Source organism: Pseudorca crassidens, chromosome 8 (genome assembly GCF_039906515.1).
Source record: "Pseudorca crassidens isolate mPseCra1 chromosome 8, mPseCra1.hap1, whole genome shotgun sequence".
In the NCBI taxonomy this organism is placed as follows: domain Eukaryota; kingdom Metazoa; phylum Chordata; class Mammalia; order Artiodactyla; family Delphinidae; genus Pseudorca; species Pseudorca crassidens.
The window spans coordinates 35837848-35856797 of record NC_090303.1 but is presented as its reverse complement, the minus strand read 5'-3'; the positions used below and the strand labels follow the sequence as shown (position 1 = coordinate 35856797).

Below are 18950 nucleotides of genomic sequence, written 5' to 3'. Positions count from 1 at the left end.
AGTCCTTCTTAAAAGGCTGAATTGTCATTTTGCTCTGCATACACATTCAACATTGAAAGGGCATAAGCAACAATTACAATATTGGCTAAATATTTATTTTGCATGAGGCACTGTACTAAGCACTTTACATGATCTCTTATGATACTTTTAATAATGTGTTAATTATTTCCACTTTACAAATCAAAGTATTAAAGCCCAGGAATTTTAAGTGAGTTATCTAAGTTAGCAAGTAGCACAATTAGGATGACAATTAGGATGTGAAGCTCCTCACTACTATAAATCCATACCTGAGAATGTAATCTGGCCAAGAATGTCAACATGGACCAAGGGACATAGAATCAGATACTCAGTTCTTGACTATGACCTTTAGGGGTACAGTACTGATTTTTATTCCAGGACCCACACAGTAGCATGCACAACCTTGGTTTCACTTTATGGAATACTTAAAGAAAAATTGTAGAGCATTATGTGTATCAAGTGTATGTGAATGTCTCCCTGAAATTAATGATAATTTACATTTATAAGGTGCTTTATAGGTTCAAAGTAATGTCAAAATAATTATCTATTTTTTCACTTTTTATTTTGAAATATGTACTTATAGACTCACAGGCCATTACAAAGATGGTGCACAGAGGTTCTGTGTACCCTTCACTCAGTTTCCTCCATTAGTTATATTGTATATAACTACAGTACAATATCAAAACCAGGAAATTGACATTGGTATGAAATGATACAGTTCTATTTCATTGTATCACATGTGTATTAGTGTAACCACTATTGCAATTAAGATACAGAACTATTCCATCAGGAATCAGCTGATTTGAATAAATCCACACTGATTTGGAAAGCATATATTTAATATAATGTCTGGGCTGCTGACAAAATAGAACTCCTTTGAATGAATTTAGTTCATTTTTTTCAGATTTAAAGTCACTTCCTTTTTAATATATGTTCTCTTACAGTAGCAGATTAAATTAGGAAGTTTTGGAGGTATATTGAGGGTTTATTGCTCCACTTAGAAGGATACATAGACTAGGACTAAATGCTGACACTTAAATATTCCAGGAATAAGAAATTTGGGACAATAAAAAAATTCATTTCATTTTTTTCAGCTTATTTTAAAGCATTATACAATGAGCCCTGCTCTTTATATATTTTATGCTTTCATGTATTACCATTGGTGGTGAAGTTGATGTCTTATTCTTTGAGTTTTCATTGCCATAGAACTGGAAGGGATATAATAATAATTATAGTGATGATGATGTGTATTTTAATAGTAGTTACCATTTACTGAGTGCTCACCCTGCACCATTTAGTCTGTATACATATTTCAGTCAACTCTCATAAAAGCCCTATGAGACAAGTGTTATTATCTTTAAAGATGAAGAAACCGAGGGTCAACAAGGTTAAGTAAGTTGTACTAGCTTTCACAGAATTATTCTATGTACTTGTGATTCAAACCCACCTCTGTCACATTCCAAAGCTTGTGTTTATGTTCATCAAAAGAGTTTTTTCTCTTCTCTTCTGGCAGGATTGCACTGAAGCCACCTGAGGAAAGTCGTGGCTTTAAAATATCCATAGAAGATTAGTTCAGAGACTCTTCAAAAAATTCCATCAGTAGTCCACCTTCCCCATTCCACTGCAGCGATTAAATCCCTCCGCATGATATGCCCATGCCTACATTTCTGATCATCAGTAAAGATGAACATTTACTATTTTTTACCACACTATTTCTACTTAAATACAACAATCATACAATCGTTCAGAAATAAACTCAGACCCTGAGAGTTTGGTCTCTGAAATCCTTGACTGTGTGTAAATCTTCGCTTCACTATTTATGAGCTGATTAACTTTGGGAAAGTTATTTAACTTCTTTATTCCAAAGTGATTTCATCACTAACAGAGTAATAATCATGTCTATAGCCTAAAATTATTGTGAACTTCAATAGTTATCAACATGTGCTGTCATGTAAGTACGCAATACAGTAATTATAGACATTACTACTTATTATAGATATTACTTCATCCAGACCTAATAATCCAATTATTCTCTTGTTCTCCTTTAGACCATTTCTAGTTTCTCCAACATTTCACTAAACTATGGGATTAAATGTAGCCAACATTTTACTAAACTCTAGGACTAAATACAGTCAATCAGTTTAAGATCTGACCAGTAACAAATACAGCCTGTGAAGTTTTGAAGAAGTTACAAAATTATCTGCAGTAAAATAATTGTGTAATCACATTCATCATTCATTCATTCACGTATGTTTACATGACATTGTTGTCTTCTACTGTTCGCCAACTGTTTGTTCTATTTCCATATTCTCATAGATATTTTCCTCCTTTTTGAAGACTGGAAATCATAAAAAGCTGTCCATAACATCTGCTTTGAGATCATCTACGTTTGCTGGCTGCAGGTGGAAATCTCCTTCACAGAGCCTTAAATAGAAGGTTGTAAAATGTGGCCTTTGAGGGAGCCAGAGTGTACCAGCCTTTTGTATAATTTATCATCCACAGAGTGTGTTAAGGTGCTTTTGATCTTGAAGGCAATATCTTTCAAAGAAATGTGTTGCTTACATGTGACCACTGGTCCTTTATAGGAATCTCAGTATCATGCTGATTTCCATAGGTGAATGAATTTTTAAGATGGTAAACTGATGCCTCAATTTACTTGAGAGACTCTAGATCTTGTTGAAATCCATTCAGAGGATCAAATGAAAGAAAGTATGCGAAGGGTGCTTTGAAAACAATAATGTGCTAAGTAAACATTTTATTATGATAATTATGACATTTTATTATGATAATTCGCAGCATATTTGTCAAACTCTTGACTTCACTGAATATTAAATGTTCTTTGCCTTCTGCAAAACTGAGTGGAATTCTACCAAATATTAGCTGTAAAGAATGTTTAAAAATACATTCATGCTATTCTTTGCATTTCCTTACACGTCCTTACGGAATGTGTTTTAGGCACAGAACTAAAATTTGGTATCACAGAGAACATTGTGGAAATTTATAGGCTTTGGTTTATAGACACTTGAAGAAGTTTTTCCATCTTCCTGGTATTTTATTCCTGTCAGTTTGCATTGCTTCTTTCCTTTCCTTCTCTTCCTTCGCCAGGTTTGGTTTTAAGCTTTGGATTCAAAGAAACCCCAAAGTCAAAACAAAATGGTCAGAACTGCTGACTCTTGTTTCGTAACCTTTTTTAGTCAGGCATTCACAGGAAGAGAGGGCGCTGACCAGAAACTGGGACTAACTTCACCCAAAATGTTGGGAAAGTTCAGGAAACTTTGACTGAACTTGGGCCAAGATATAGATATATACCAACACTTTTCTAACACATTTAAACTATAATTTAATCAAGTAATATCACCCAATAAGTAGAGTTAGTACTTAAAGTTCAATATTAATCTGCCAGCTATTTTTGATAAAAATAAATCTAAATAAAAATAATCTAATTTATATTTTGTATTAAATAGAATCTCTTGGTTTTTAAAGTTGCAGGTACATTTGGGAACCTCACACGTAAAGTATACCTAAGTGTCTTCATTAACTTTGAAATTTTCTTTGAAGATTTATAATTACAAAAAAAAGTTATGCTAAACTGTGCGTTATCAAGTTTCATTTCAAATTTTTGAAGCTGTTATAAACCTTTCACAATAGTGTTTTTATAATGGAAATGCTGACAAATGCAATAATAAACACGAATCCCAGGGTCTTAATTTATGTTCATGCAGGAATTATGCATAATAGCATGAAATTTGGTTCAGTTTCCAGTGCTAATTTTGCCAAAATCTGTTTTCACATTGGGTAACTGTAAAAGATGATCAGCCTGAATGGCTGCCTGTTGATGGCAAAGGCTTTTGATTATTTTTACTTTCCTTGGAAAGCCTGATTATCTTTCAAATATGATTTCATTTAGATCTTTTTTTTTGGTTTACATATCTGAATACTAATAGTAACCTGATAGTTATGGGGAACTTAGTTTGAGACCAAAAGGCAGTTTTCAGTCAGTAAAGAGTGTATAAATAAATAGCCTCCAAGTAATGTCTAAAATGGTATTTACATTCCAAACGTCCAAATTACTTTAAGATTTCAAAAACCAATTATTACAATTTTCCAGAAGTAATTGATACCCTTAGGATTTTTTTAACTGTTGGGAGGTATTGAAAAAACTATGTCTGCTAATATTTCTATCAATGTTGGTTTAGGAGGTAATAAAGAATAAGACAATTTTAACATAGGATGTATTAAATACTAAAATCACTTGTATTAAAGAGAGCACTGAATTTATGGATCTAACATGGGAAAACTAAAATTATCACGTTGCTTAGAAAAGTTGAGTGTCAAGACATCGAGGTGTTTAGATTCATGTTCGAAATGCAGATAATTTTGCTTTATCTCTATGGATGATTTGGTATAAGGAATAAGTCAATCCATTTTTTTCTGTATTTTTTTTTTTTTTTTGCCACTCCGTGCAGCATGCGGGATCTTAGTTCCCTGACCAGGGATCGAACCCATGCCCCCTGCACTGGGAGTGTGGAGTTTTAACCACTGGACTGCCAGGGAAGTCCCCATTTCTCTGTATTTCTGATCCTTATTTGGTTTCAAATTACTCAGTTAGTACAATGATTAAGAAGAAATCTTAAGAGACTTTACATTTTAGAGCAGCTTCTAAGCATATAAAAAAACAAAGAACGAAGCATTTATGAGCTGTAACAGTTTTAAGAATCATGGACATAATTCTAATAGTAATGGGAAAAACTTTTTTATTTAGAGCTTCTTTGGGTATTATTTACTATACTGAATAAGAAGTATTCACTGTAGGATACCATGAGATTACTAAGAATATAACAGAATGGTTCAGAATATGAGGGAGAGCATTAAGGATGATGGATGGTTGTATTTACTCTTCAGGACCCGATGATTTTGAGGTCCTTTGTCTATGCAGTTTTTAAAAATTTCTTATTTTCAAAATTGGCTCTTTCAACAAAATATTAATGATTCCTAAAGTTGAATCTTTTTAGAAAAACTTATTCATCACTTGCAGATTTAAAAAAATGATGTTTAATTCTCAGGAGAACTTTAAGTGGGAGAAGGAAGGGAGCTTCTATAAGCTCTTTCAATTTTGAACCCATTCACCCTATATGTAAAACGTCAACACACCTTTTTAATTGAATGAATAAATAACTGGATAAACATGAGGGATTGATGGAGCCACTTGCACTACAGAAGAAGTTGGGGAGCAGAATACTGTTTGATGATGAGTTGAGAAATAGTTATTTTTCTTTGACACATTAAAATGAGTAATTTTAAATGTGTCTTTAAAAATACACATATGCTAGTCTGAGCAGTCAAAAAGTTGTCTAGAAAAAGAGGAGAAAATGAGTAATTTTATTTTATAAAACTGATACAGAGGTCATTGTCCAAACTTCAGTTTATTTTAGTAAAGGTGCTAGAGAATTAAAGAAAAAAATACACTCCCTGGTTTTGTTGTTGTTTGGTTTAGTTGGTTACCTTTTTTTCTTTTACCTGTTTATCCTGATGTTCTTATGGTAGAGGTGGAAACAGTCCTGGTGAAAAGATACTCAAAATAAGAAATCATCTTTGCGAGGGTAGTCATTTCAGAGCTAATTCAGTTCCTATAGATAGGAGAACTAGGAAAAGTTTTAAATGAAGGTGTATGAGAGACAAGAAAATCGCTGTAATTCTGGTGGGAGGGAGTGTGAACTGGCAGATCTGCTTGGAAGGCAATCTGGCCATTTGTAGCCACACACTTAAATGTTCACTTGATGAAAAAATTTCACTTCTAGTTACCTAATATCCGGAAATTATCAAAGGCAGAGAAGACATTTATAAGAATGCTCTTGCATCATCATTTATTTTTTTAAATAAGAAAATATCTTAGCTATCCACTTGTAAAGGATTGGAGTTAGGTTGTGATACACGGATATAACAATAAAATACAATGATTAGAATTACGTTTGAATAATATTTAAAGGGAAAAGTGCTCATTCTATAAGGCTGAGTGGAAAAAGATAAATTCCAAAACTATCCCAAATTTGTTAAACACACTGAATTTATTTCTGTATAAAAAAAGACTGGAAGGAAATAGATAAAAATGCTAACTGTGAGGTAATGAGGAGTGATTTAAATTTTATTTCTTTTTTAAACTTTTATTTTCCAAACTTTTTGCGATGAGTATATATTACTTCTTAATAAGATGAATTATATTTCTAAAAGTATGATAGGGAGATTTGTGTGTGTCTGTGTGCCTCCGCGCAAGGATGTGAGAAGTGAGAGCAAAATAAAGTGTTGGAATAACAGGATTTATTTTTAGGATTACGGACTTTACAGTTAGATGGGCATTATTCATTCCGCTTCCTCTCCTCACTTACCTACTCCTGTCTGAAGAACCCCAGTTCAGGTGTTAGCAGGTTGCCCAGAAGGAAGAACTGTGGAATGGCAGACCGTCCAAACTCGAGGGAGCCCCTCAGCATGGTCCTGCTTCAACCTCATCTCCATCGCACACATTTTGGCAAAGTGGAAGAATGCAACTCCTCCTCTGACGTTTTGTCTCTCCTGTCCCTAGATGCGAATAGAATAATAGCTATCTTTCCCTACCTTCAGCTAAAAATTTGAAAGTGCGCACTCAGGTGTCGCTGCCCCTGGGAGGACCCAGCCCTTTTCCCCCCTGTAGGCGACAGGGGAAAGCACCCGCGGGCGGTAAAGGCTCGGGGCGCCCAAGACACCCTGTAAACCCAGGTGCACCTCCAGCTCGTGGGCCGGAGCAGTCACCTCTGGGTTCAAGCGTCCATAACAGGGTTGCTGTTCTGAGCCTAAGGGGAGGGAAAGGGAGGGGGAGGGAAGGAAGGGGGGGGATAATGTTCCCTTTTAGAGGTCGCCCGTCCCTTCGACTCCCCTTCCTTTCTCATCTCCTTCATTCTGCCTGTCGACAAGCCTAAGAGGACCGGAGGAGAGATCCGGAGCCCCTTGGCCTCTCAGAAGACCCAGTACCGCACTCCTCGCGGGTTTCTGGTCCAAGGCCTCCCTAAGAGCACGGCCGGAGCGGAGTGCCTGCCTGGGATGGCTGAGCACCGATTCTTGAGGCTTAAAAAAAAAAAAAAAAAAAAAAAAGTAGGAATGCCTCTTTTATATTTACATTAAACACACACACACACACACACACACACACACACACACACACACACACACACACACGTAAGAAGGAGGGAGATATGGGACTCCATAGAAGCCCCCGAAGTCTTCCTTTTCGGAGAGGATTAACGTCCCACCCGCCTGACACAAGCTGCTTTGGGGCGTGGGCCTCGACTGCCCCAACTCTTTCTTAAACAGTCCTAACTTGCTCCGCCCGCTCCTGCCCCACACTCCGCTGAGAGCGATCGCGTATATATTAACTCTACGGCTTCCACGCTTCTCGAGGGCTGTGGGAATTTTATAATCCAGAACCAAGCTCCCGAAGGCCAGACGTTCTGTCTTGGAGCGTCCCTCCTGGCCTTTCAGCCACACCCACTGCCGGGTCCCGAAACACCCCAAACCCGCGCGCGCCCAGGCGAGGAGGGGGCAGACACTTTCATCCCACACTGGCTCAGCCGGTTTCCTTCTCGAAGCTCTCCAAGAGCTCGGTCATGAAGGAAATGTAGACGATGGCCAGGCGTAGGGTCTCGATCCGAGACAGCCTCTTCTCGTAAGCAAAAGTGGGTACCTTCCTCCGCAGCTGGTCGAAGGCCTCGTTGAGGTTGAACATCCGCTTCCTCTCTCGGATGTTGGCGGCTTGGCGCTGGGCGTACGTGATCACTCTTTTCCTCTTGGGGCGGCCCAGCAGGGAGGCGCCTCTCCCGTGCTCCTCTTCCTCCTCGTTTCCCCCCTCTTCTACTTCACCCTCCTCTTCTTCTGGATCGTCCTCAAAACGCGCCAGACTCCTGGGTCCTTCCTCTCGGAGCACAAGGTCCTGGTGGTCTCCATAGGGGACCCCGGGTGCGAAGTCGCAGAGAAGAGGGTGCCCCGGGGAGGCTAGGGACAGGTCTGCGACGAAGTCCAGCACGGTGGCGTCCACGCAGCTCTCGGGATAGGCTGCCATCGCGTCGGCTTGGCCCTGCGTCGCATCGGTTTCTCGAAGGGAGGGGCGAGGCTGGTGATGGGCTTCCTAATAGCCCTGAATCTGATGGGTCACCATCACCGAAGGACCAGGGGACATTAATATTTATAACCAAGCTGATAACAGGATTAGTTGCACCGACAGGGAAGGCTCTGACAACGTCGCTCCTCTCGAAACTGATGGAAGAAGACAAGCTTGAGCACGCATGGAAGACTCAAAGGGACAGGCCTCCAATTCTGCGATCCTTTTTGCTGTGCCACCTGGGACAGTTCCTTCTTGGCAACAACTCCCAGCCCTTACCTGCTGTGCTTTTTGTGTCTCTCCACACCCCCGCAGCCAACTAATATTCTTCAGGCTCCTTATCTCACGTAGTTCTTTAATTTAGCTTTGGATTTTCAAAGCAAGGATGTTTTCCACCGCTCTGGCTTCTCCTTGGCTTCAGAGTAGGAGTTCTGAATCTTGCCACCCTAGGCTGCCAGTGGGTGTGAAACAACTGCATGTGCTTTTAATGATGTCCTGAAGAGGGGCCCTGTCTGCCAGGGGTCGAGGGGAGCTGTTTGTCTGGTATCCCAGTGCAGCGGCTACTGAAAGGCAAGATCTTCCATTAGCTTAAGTAAGCACGGTAGGGGGGCCGAGAGTGCATTCCCCAGAGTCGCTGTTGGAACCGGCTTTCTCTTTCCACTGGGTTGTAAACAGCTCTCCTTTCGCTTTACCAACCCTGACTTCTAAAATCTGTTTTGCTGTAATCAGTCTAACAATTGAGGTACTTGACTTTCCTTTCCTAACCCTATCTCCCACCCAGGTAAATGATTTTACTTAGAGGGCAAAAGTTATGACAATAAAACGAAAAAGGGAAGCTCAGAATATTTCCACCCAGTGTGCTTTACTGTATAATCCCAGCATGGGAGGCAAAGTAAACTCTCCCCCCCAAATAAAACAACTTCAGTCTCTTTTCAAAACTGCGATTCACCCTTTGATAAACCAATTGGTCGATCAGCTCACCCTCTGTTGAGAAGTCTTTCAAATTTTAAATTGCTGATCAGTATTCGTGAACAAAGAATAACCCTGACACTTCTATCTGGTTTGTTTCCCTCATTACCAGCCTACAGGATTTAAGAGTGGAAACTATACTTTACTGCATTTTATTTAAGAGAGATTTTGGTTATCTTTTTTTTTTTGAGATGAAAAAAGACTTAAAATTTGGATAGCGAAAATAAAATTTTACTGATTTCATATTATATATATATATATATATCTAACAAAGAAGGGTTCATTTTTCCTACTTCTTCCTTTTTTTTTTTTTTTGCCAGTAGCTATATTTATTTAATTATTCTGTGTAGGGATTTTTAAGAAGACATGGTGGGGCAGAACAACATAGTAGAAAATCATTTTAAAGATGTGTTAAAAGAAATAGCCTAAAAAGATGAGTACAGAGATGCCTTGGTTCAAGGGAGAAATACCTAGGACATCAATTCCTATTAACAAGGTAAGTTGAGACTATGATGGTTAAGTTAGTACATTGGACAGCTCCCATAAACCGCTTATTTCTAACAGGTAAGCACAATTCCTTTTCTTTTTCCTAGCCTTCCGGTGAGTACTCCCAGATACTATTAAAGCAATATCATCTTGTAGTCTTCTTTTTGCTTTCTTCTTCTTCTTCTTTTTTTTTAACCCATTTGTGTCTAGGTTCTCCCTTGCTCTTTTGTCCTTTAATTAGTTTTCTTTTCTCTTGCTTGTGTTTACTCTTCACTCTCCAATTTGCATTGTGATAACTCAGGCAGAAAAGAAACAAAATTAATGTTCCTGAAAGACGTAATGAGAATGAGATCTTTGATTATGATTACCTATTTGGTTTTTACTAAACTTCTCTCAGAGAAGACTGAAGAATAAAAAAAGAATTGGAATTTCAACAGTGGCTAAGGAAAAAGTAAGTGGGAGGATTAAGTTTTGTTTTGACAAGCAGTAACATTCTTTCTAACTCTTGTTTAACTTAATGCATTAAGCATTTGGATAAATTTTATAGTTGATTTGCAGTTGTTGAATGTTTCTCATGACTTATTTTTTCCTTTTAAATGCATACATAAGCGGAATAAATACCTCACCTAGTGAGAATCTAGTTCTACATCAAACATACATTAGGACATTTAATGAAGGGAAATATGGTAGAAATTTAAAATTAAAATTTAATAAAATAAATGTCAGAAGCTATCATGAGACTCTAAGAGACACTTTTCTTGGACTAAAATTCTTTATGATTTTATCTAAGGGAATGAATTTTTCAACAATCACATCACAAAAGAAACTGTAGAAAAATTAAAAGAACCAATACACAGGATTGGGTTGAAACTGGGTTGAGATTCTCTATTAAAATATTAGAGAATTTATTAAAATGTTTAATAGGCATGCATATAGCAACTATTTAAAAATACTTTCTCTTCAATTTTATCACAAAATCCCAAGATAAACATTTCTGTTTGTACCACAATAATTTGTTTATCTTACAAGGTTCTAATCATGGTGACATAATCAGAGAAAAATGTTAAAATCTAAGTTATCATGATTGAATCTACTTTTTGTTTATAAGTATAATTAATTATAGAACAGAAATAAGTGAAATTGCTTTCTCTGCTTATTTTGAAACATCCATATTATTAAAAAAAAAGGTTTTTGTGGATATTTGGTTCCACAGCAAATATAAATAGTAAATGCAGTAAACTTGTAAAGTACGATATGGTTTAAAACAGTTCATTTCACTGGAAGGAACTATTATTTTCATTCCTAGATTTGAAAGAAGAGAGAAACATTTTTTAAAAACCCAACTGAGGATTAAAGGACATTAAATTCAAACTTGATTCTTTTGGGTTCCAGGCCTATAGATGTTTTATAATTATTCAGTGACCTACATGGAGGCTTTTGGAAAGAGTTTGATAAGCCCTCAACAAATTTTGATCAAGATGTTTCAGGAAATGATTACGAAATGACAGTTTTGCTTAGTTTATTACCTGCTTTATCTCTGTTGGCCATCCCAGTTAAACATTAAACATTTTGTGTATACAGATGGTCCCTGATTTACCGTGGTTCGACTTCAATGATTTTTTTGACTACTATGGTGCAAAAGCAATACACATTCAGTAGGAACTGTACTTCAAATTTTGAATTTTGATCCTTTCTCTGGCTAGTGATACGCTGTATGATATGGCTCTTGCAATGCTGGGCAGTGGATGCAAGCCACAGCTCCAAGTCAGCCATGCTATGGCAAGGGTATGCAACCCATACACTTAAAACCACTCTGTACTCATACAGCCATTCCGTTTTTCACTTTCAGTACAGTATTCAATAAATTACATGATATTCAATACTTTATTATAAAGTGAGCTTCGTGTTAGATGATTTTGCTCAACTGTAGGCTAATGTGAGTATTCTGAGCATGTTTAAGGTAGGCTAGGCTAAACTATGATGTTCAGTAGGTTAGGTGTATTGAACACACTTTGACTTTCAATATTTTCAATTTATGATGGCTTTATCTGGATGTAAGCCCATCATAAGTTGAACAAGAGCTGCACGATTATCTTGTATTCAGAATCAAAGCAGAAAAAAATAAATGACCAGGAATAACCTGAGCAGTAACTGCTAAGGGGGCTGGAGCATGGGATTAAGAGTGTTAAGGAGAGAAAAGTAGATAAAAAAGTATCCAGCGAGTAAAGCAAATACCTAACTCTCCCAAATTTATTAAAACTCTTCCCTTCCTTCCCTTCTTCGTGCCCCTTCTCTTATTCTTATAGATCATTAAGCAATTTTCAGGAAAATGATAAAATAAAACAAAGGTAAATGTTTGTCATGATTGCAGGGAGAAAAGTCTAAGAAACACTTCCTTAGCTGACACAGAGACAGGGGCCTGCATTCTCTTCTTAATCCATTTCAAATTATGCATGGTTTATGGCCTTGGCTGATTTTAGAGTTAGGAGAATGTATATGCATCTCTTTTATTTTTCTATTTTAGGTAAACTATTTTTTTTAAGTTTAATACATATACTTAAAAATTCACCAGTCATATATGTGCAGCTTAATGAATTTTCATAAAGTAAGCATACTCATGAAACCTCTGCCCAAATTGAGGAGTAGAATGAACCACTGAAGTTAGAGATTATGTAAAAACAGGTAAATATTAAGTATATGGCTTGAGACTATTTCAACCTCTCCCACAACATCGTACCTATATCGTGTCACAGAACACTCTCCAAAGTATTATTCTTGACTTCCAAGATTAATTTTGCCAATTTTTGAGCATTATATAAAAATAAACTATGTGTACTCTTTCATGTCTTTCATTCAACATTTTAAAATGGGCTTCATGTATATTATTCTCATTGCTGAATAGTATTTCATTGTGTGAATATATCTTCTACTGTCTATGGGCATTTGGGTAGTTTCCAGTTTTTATCTATTACAAATAGCAGTGCTATGGTTATTTCTGTACATAACTTAGGTGAGAACATTTAGGCATTCCTGTTTTTGTATACACCTAAAGTAGGTTATGTATATGTTCAGCTTTAGTAGTTATTGATAAGTTATTTTCCAAAATGGTTGTAACAATTTATACTGTCACCAGTGATGTACTAGAATTCTAGTTTCTTCACATCCTTGTCAACAGCTGGCATTTTCAAGCTTTTCTGAAGATGTGCATGTGTATCACACTGTGGGTTTGACTTGCATTTCCCTCATGACAAATGAAATTGAAAACCATTTCTTATTGGCTAATTGGGTACTGGCTCCTTAGTAAAGTGTCTGCTCAACTGTTTTGCTAATTTTTATATTTATTTATTTATTTATATATCTATTCAGCTATGACTCCTATGTCATATATATGTATTACAAATATATTCTCCCTACTCTGTGGCCTTTTTTTTCACTCTTAATGATTGTCTTTTGATGAAAATAAATTTTTATTTATTAAGACAAATTTTTTAGAGCAAAGTCCATAGTTCTATCTTAGGATTCACTTTTGATGCTGTACATTTTATGGGTTTGGATAAATGTATAATAACATATATCAAACATTATAACACAGAGTATTTTCACTGCCCTAGAAATTCTCTGTGTTCTGCCCATTTATCCCCCATTACCCCCCAGCAATCACTGATCTTTTTATTATCTCCATAGTTTTGTCTTTTCCAGAATGCTATATAGTTGGCATCACACAGTATATAGCTTTTTCATATTGGCTTCTTTCACTTTGTAATATATATTTGTTTTCTCCATGTCTTTCATGGCTTTATAGCTCATTTCTTTTTTGCACTGAGTAATATTCCCTTGTCTGGGTATTTATTTATCCATTAACCTACTGAAGGACATCTTGGCTGCCTCCAAGTCTTGGCAATTATGAATATAGCTGCTACAAACATGCATGTGCAGGTTTTTGTGTGGAGCTAAGTTTTCAGCTTCTTTGGATAAATGACAAGGAGCATGACTATTGGACTGTATGCTAAAAGTATATTTAGTTTTATAAGAAACTACTAAACTGTCTTCCTAAGTGGCTGTACCATTTTGCATTCCCAAAAACAATGAATGAAAGTCCCTGTTGCTCCATATCCTCACCAGCATTTGGTGTTGTCAGTATTCTGGATTTTGGTCGGAAGTTTTTAGCTTGAATAGAGTCCAAATTATCATTTTTTTTTCCTTCATAGTACTCTTTATGTCATGTTTAAGAAATCTTAACCTATTCCAAAGTGATGAAGACATTCTTTTTTGTTTTCATCTAAAAGCTTTTTTTTTTTCCTCTCACATTTAGAACTCTAATCAACCTAGAAGTGATTTTTCTATGGTATGAGTAACAGAGGTGGTGGCCAAGATTTATTTGGTTTTCAATTGGATATCCAATTAACATAGCAACATTATTGGAAAGCCCATCCTTTCCACATTAAACTTATTCATTATATGAAAATATTTCCAAATAAAATGAGCGCCTTTTCTGTCTTTAGAAGCTCTAGGAAAAAATTCAAGAAATGTAAAAGAAAATCAATTCTATGATTTGAATACATTTAGAGTTAAGAAATTCTTACTTACATTCAAATTAACACCTTTAACTAACATTCTAATTAAAATCCTGAGTTCAAATGAAAGCAAGGGCTCCCCAGAATGCCATAGTTCAGAAATTGGCAAACTTTCTTGTTAATGGAAAAAATAATAAACAATTTAGGCTTTTTATAGGTCATACAGTCTCTGCTGAACTAGTCAGCTTTGCCTTTCTAGTATAAAAGTAGTCATAGACAATACGCAAATGAATAAGAATGGTTGTGTTCTCTAAAACTTTGTTTACAATATTTGGCAGTGGGCTGGATTTAGCCCTTGGACTTTAGTTTGCCGATCCTCACTCTGGTTAATGAGCCTATCTCCACATTCCCTGTGACTCCTAATATGGAGACTTGCTAAGATAAGGCACTCAGAAATATAAGTGAATATAAAATTGGTGAGCATATATCTTGTTTATGTGTGTATATGTGTGTGTCAGGGAGTGTAAAAATGCTCCTGAAGCAATTGAATCTGTAACTAGTGTCTTTGAAATTATACTGAGGTGCTATAGAGTAACAAGAAGAGGCTGGATGGGAAGCATACATACCAGGTTAAAGTTACCACTGCAGAGATTAAAGACTTATCTCTAGTCACTGAAAACAAATGCTCTGCTCTTTAAAATATTAGTATTGCTAGGCCGTGGGTGAAATACATTTAACTAGGAATAAGTAAGGAAGAGATAAAGTTCCTGGACAGAGCAGGCTTCTACTTTGTGAATCGCTTCTCATTGTCAAAATTCATTCATTCAATGAAGAGGGCAGCTGTTTCAAGAGGCTTAACCTTTCCATCCTTATTTCCACCTACATACCATCTTTTTGCCATAGATAACTTGTGGCAGAAATTGCTCATTGTTCTCCAGTATCTACTTAACCATTTTCCTTTTAGTAATAGACCCACCCACACATATTTTAGCTGAGCCCCACTAAAATTATGCCAATGGGTTAAATCAGAAGTGATATATGGAAGTTCAAGTTGGTCTCTTGAAACCTTTGCATTCTACTTTGTCCTTTGCCTTCTTCCCACAGCCTAGAATGTGGGTGCTTTGGTGGTGAGCTAGCATTGACCATATAGACAAGGACATCACCCTATAGCAGGGGTTGGAAACGTTTTTCTGCAGAAGGCCAGATAGTACATATTTTAGGTTTTGCTGATCTCTGTCACAACTACTCAACTCTACCATTATAGTGTGAAAACAACCATAGATAATACACAAATGAATAGGTGCAGCTGAATTTCAGCAGAATTTTATTTACAAAAGTAGATGCCAGGCAGAATTTGATTCTCAGGCTGTAGTTCGCTGACTCCTGCCCTAGAGGATGGCAAAGCAACAGGAAACTGGGACTTGAAATGATTCAATGAAGGAGAGCTGAACCTCTCAAATACAGATTAACATGTGAGAAAAAAATATATTTTCAGTGTATCTCAGATCTCTTTTTTATAGTGGTGTTTTCTGCTGGCACCTAAAAAACTAGACCATGATTTGAAAGATTAGACAGATATGTTACTTTATATCTATTTTTAAAGTATCATACAGAAAAACTGCTTAAAATTGGTTATTAGTTTTTTTTGCCCCAGGTTTTCCCTCTTCATAGGAAATAATTCCATTTCAGTTAGCCATTGGAATAAATGTATTTTCCAGATTTTTGAATATATTAGTTCTTAAATTAGTTGTCATTTGAACGCTCTCCAAATTCTTCACTTCTTTTTGAAAAACGTGGAAAATTAGAGAGGTGTGAAGGCAAAAATATCCCTCAGGATGTTATAAAATACTACCCCTAAATAACTTCCTTTTTTTCCTCATTTCCTATACTATATTTTTGCATGTCATTTATTTATTTATTTATTTGCGGTATGCGGGCCTCTCACTGTTGTGGCCTCTCCCCTTGCGGAGCTCAGGCTCCGGATGCGCAGGCTCAGCGGCCACGGCTCACAGGCCTAGCCGCTCCGCGGCATGTGGGATCCTCCCGGACCGGGGCACGAACCCATGTCCCCTGCATCAGCAGGCAGACTCTCAACCACTGCGCCACCAGGGAAGCCCTGCATGTCATTTTAATAGTAACTTTCCTTTGTAATAAATGTTAGGAGTTTGACACTCATCCTTAAGTCCATAAGTTCTCTGTATATTTGGAGATTAATACTATATGTGTAGTTTTGCAATTTAGTAATTTTTCAGTTTTTGCCATTATACTATTCATTTATGATATGGGGAAAATATTAGTATTTATTAGTATTAAATTGAAACATATGTAACTGCCAAAAATCAAACAATATTCTAACCTAAAAAAGTGAGCAATTTAAGTTGGTTCCATGTAATATATTCAGACTCCTACTTAATAAGAAAATGAAATTAAATGTATTAATATAATGAATGTACTAATCACATCAATACAAATTATAAGCTGTTATTCTATTGCATACTAAACTTTATTGCACACCAAATTAATTAAATTAATTAATTTATTTGGCCATGCTGGGTCTTTGTTGCTTCATGCGGGCTGCAACTAGAGGTTGCAGCGAGTGAGGGCTACTCTCTGTTGCGGTGCGCGGGCTTGTCATTGTGGTGGCTTGTCTTGTTGTGGAGCAGGGGCTCTAGGCATGAGGGCTTCAGTAGTGGCAGCACGCAGGCTCAGTAGTTGTGGCACGCGGGCCCCAGAGTACGTGGGCCTCAGTAGTTGTGGACTAGGGGCTTAGTTGCCCTGCGGCATGTGGGATCTTCCTGGGCCAGGGATCAAACCCATGTCCCCTGCACTGGCAGGTGGATTCTTAACCACTGGACCACCAGGGAAGTCCCAACTGCACACTAAATTTATATATAATGTTTTTCAACAAATTCTTATTGAATGCCTATGATGTGCCTGATCCTTGCAGCACTAATCTAAGGGTTTGGATTACATCAGTGAACAAGATAGGAAACACAAAAAATTCTTTATTGTGTTGAGGGTGGTAAGTGCTATGGAAACAAACTGCTTAGTGTAAGTGGAATCATGAGTGCTGAAAGTTGGGGACAGGTTGCTCTTTTGAACACGGTTATCATGTAAAAGTCTGATTGGAAGGTGATATTTGAATAAATACTTGAAGGTACTAGGGAGCTAGTTAAGTGCACGTCAAGTGAGAGAACTGACATTTCAGAGAAGATAGGCTAGAAGAATGCCTGGTATAGTGGAGGAACATCACAGAGGCCATTAGCCAGAATTGAGGGAAGGAAGAAAATTAGGAGATGAGGTCAGTGTGGTAGTATGAGGCAGGGTTTAAGGACCCTTGGCTTCTATTATTTAAGGACCTTGGTTTCTACTTTGAGTAAGATGGGTATCCGTTGGAGCCTTTCGAAGATTTACTTACTGTTTAAAAGAATCCCTTTGGATAATGTGTTGAGGATAAATTCTACAGGGAACAAGAGGGAGATAGGGAGACCTGACCAGAGATTCTTACAGTAGCCCAGGTTAATAGTGGTCTCTGTAATGTGCAGTGGTTATATTCAGGATATATGCTGAAGAAAATTCAACAAGATTTGCTGATGAATTGTACGTGGAGTATGAAGGAAAGAAGAGAGTCCAGGGTGATCCCAAGGTTTTAGCCTGAGCAATTGGAAAGTGTTGTGACAACTGAAATGAGAAAGACTACAGCAAGAGCAGATCTGGGGGAGGGTGAAGATCAGGAAATCAGCTTTGAACATCTTAAATTTAATGTATTTATTAGACAGTCAAGTGGAGACACTGAGTAAGTTTCTACCTCTCTCAGGGTAAAAGTCATCACTGTGTCTTAAAAGGCACTATTTTACATGATACACTATTGTCTCACCCCAACACCTGTGAGAACTTGTCTCTTGTTATTTTCCCTCCTCCCTCACACTGCGTTAGCTATGCTGGTCTCTTTGCTGCTCCTCAAACATGCAGGCACATTATCTGCCTCAGTGCCTTTGTATTTCTGTTGCCTCTGATTGCAATGTTCTTCTCTCAGACATCCACATAGCTCACCCCATCTCTTCCTTCTGGTCCTTGGATAATGCCAGCTTATCAGAGAAGCACTCCCTGATCATCCTGTATAAACTAGTCCTCCCCCTCCTCTGCCTTGCACTCCCTAACCTTCTCACCTTGCTTTATCTTTCTCCATTGCACACAAAGTAACTGACACAGTATATACCTACTTTTTCACTTGTTTTACTTTCAGTTTCCCTCATTAGAACATGAACTCCAAGTGGTAACCATGGCAATTAACTGCTTGGATTTCTCTTTTAACTGTAGGGATTGCAATTAGCCAATATTATCCAAAAGCAATGCCTTCGGCCACAGCAGCATTCAAGGTGAGGCCATACTCTTTCTGGTCAGCCTCAGCACATAAGGCATACTAGGGCCTGGACATTTCTGCCCAGTGGGGGACTTCTTCAATAGAGAATATTTGCTCCAGAACTCCCAACTGTGTTTGCTGAGCTTTTGTCAGCTCCACATCATAGTTTGAGGTTCTTCTTGTGCAGTCCTCATTCCTATTATCTTTTTTTTTCATAGCTGTTAGATCAGTATTATGGTCTCAAGCTTTTCTCAGCATAATTCTGTTTTTCCCGCTTAATCTTTCCCAGGAGTTACCACTCTCCTCCCCCAAAACCCAACCACCACCACCACCACCACCACCACCCTCTTGCACTTCAAACTCAATCTCAGTATCTCCTTCCTAGAGGATCTAAACTGACGGTTGCTACTAAGAGTGTTCTGAACAAGTGGTAAGTGGGATTGGGATTTGGGGAGTGCACCACTTGCCATCCTGA

The 18950-nt window shown here is 37.5% G+C and overlaps 1 protein-coding gene across 1 annotated transcript; it reads right to left on the bottom strand.

Annotated features, from left to right (window-relative positions):
- Window positions 1-7558: 7558 nt before the first annotated feature.
- On the bottom strand, window positions 7559-8104 carry FERD3L (Fer3 like bHLH transcription factor). Its single transcript, XM_067745527.1, has one exon. It carries the CDS (start codon window positions 8102-8104, stop codon window positions 7613-7615), a length of 492 nt encoding a protein of 163 aa, XP_067601628.1. The 3' UTR covers window positions 7559-7612.
- Between the last annotated feature and the right edge of the window lie 10846 nt (window positions 8105-18950).

Excerpts from the sequence above, each read along its gene's own strand:
- FERD3L (XM_067745527.1), bottom strand. The coding sequence starts at position 8,104 with ATGGCAGCCTATCCCGAGAGCTGCGTGGACGCCACCGTGCTGGACTTC.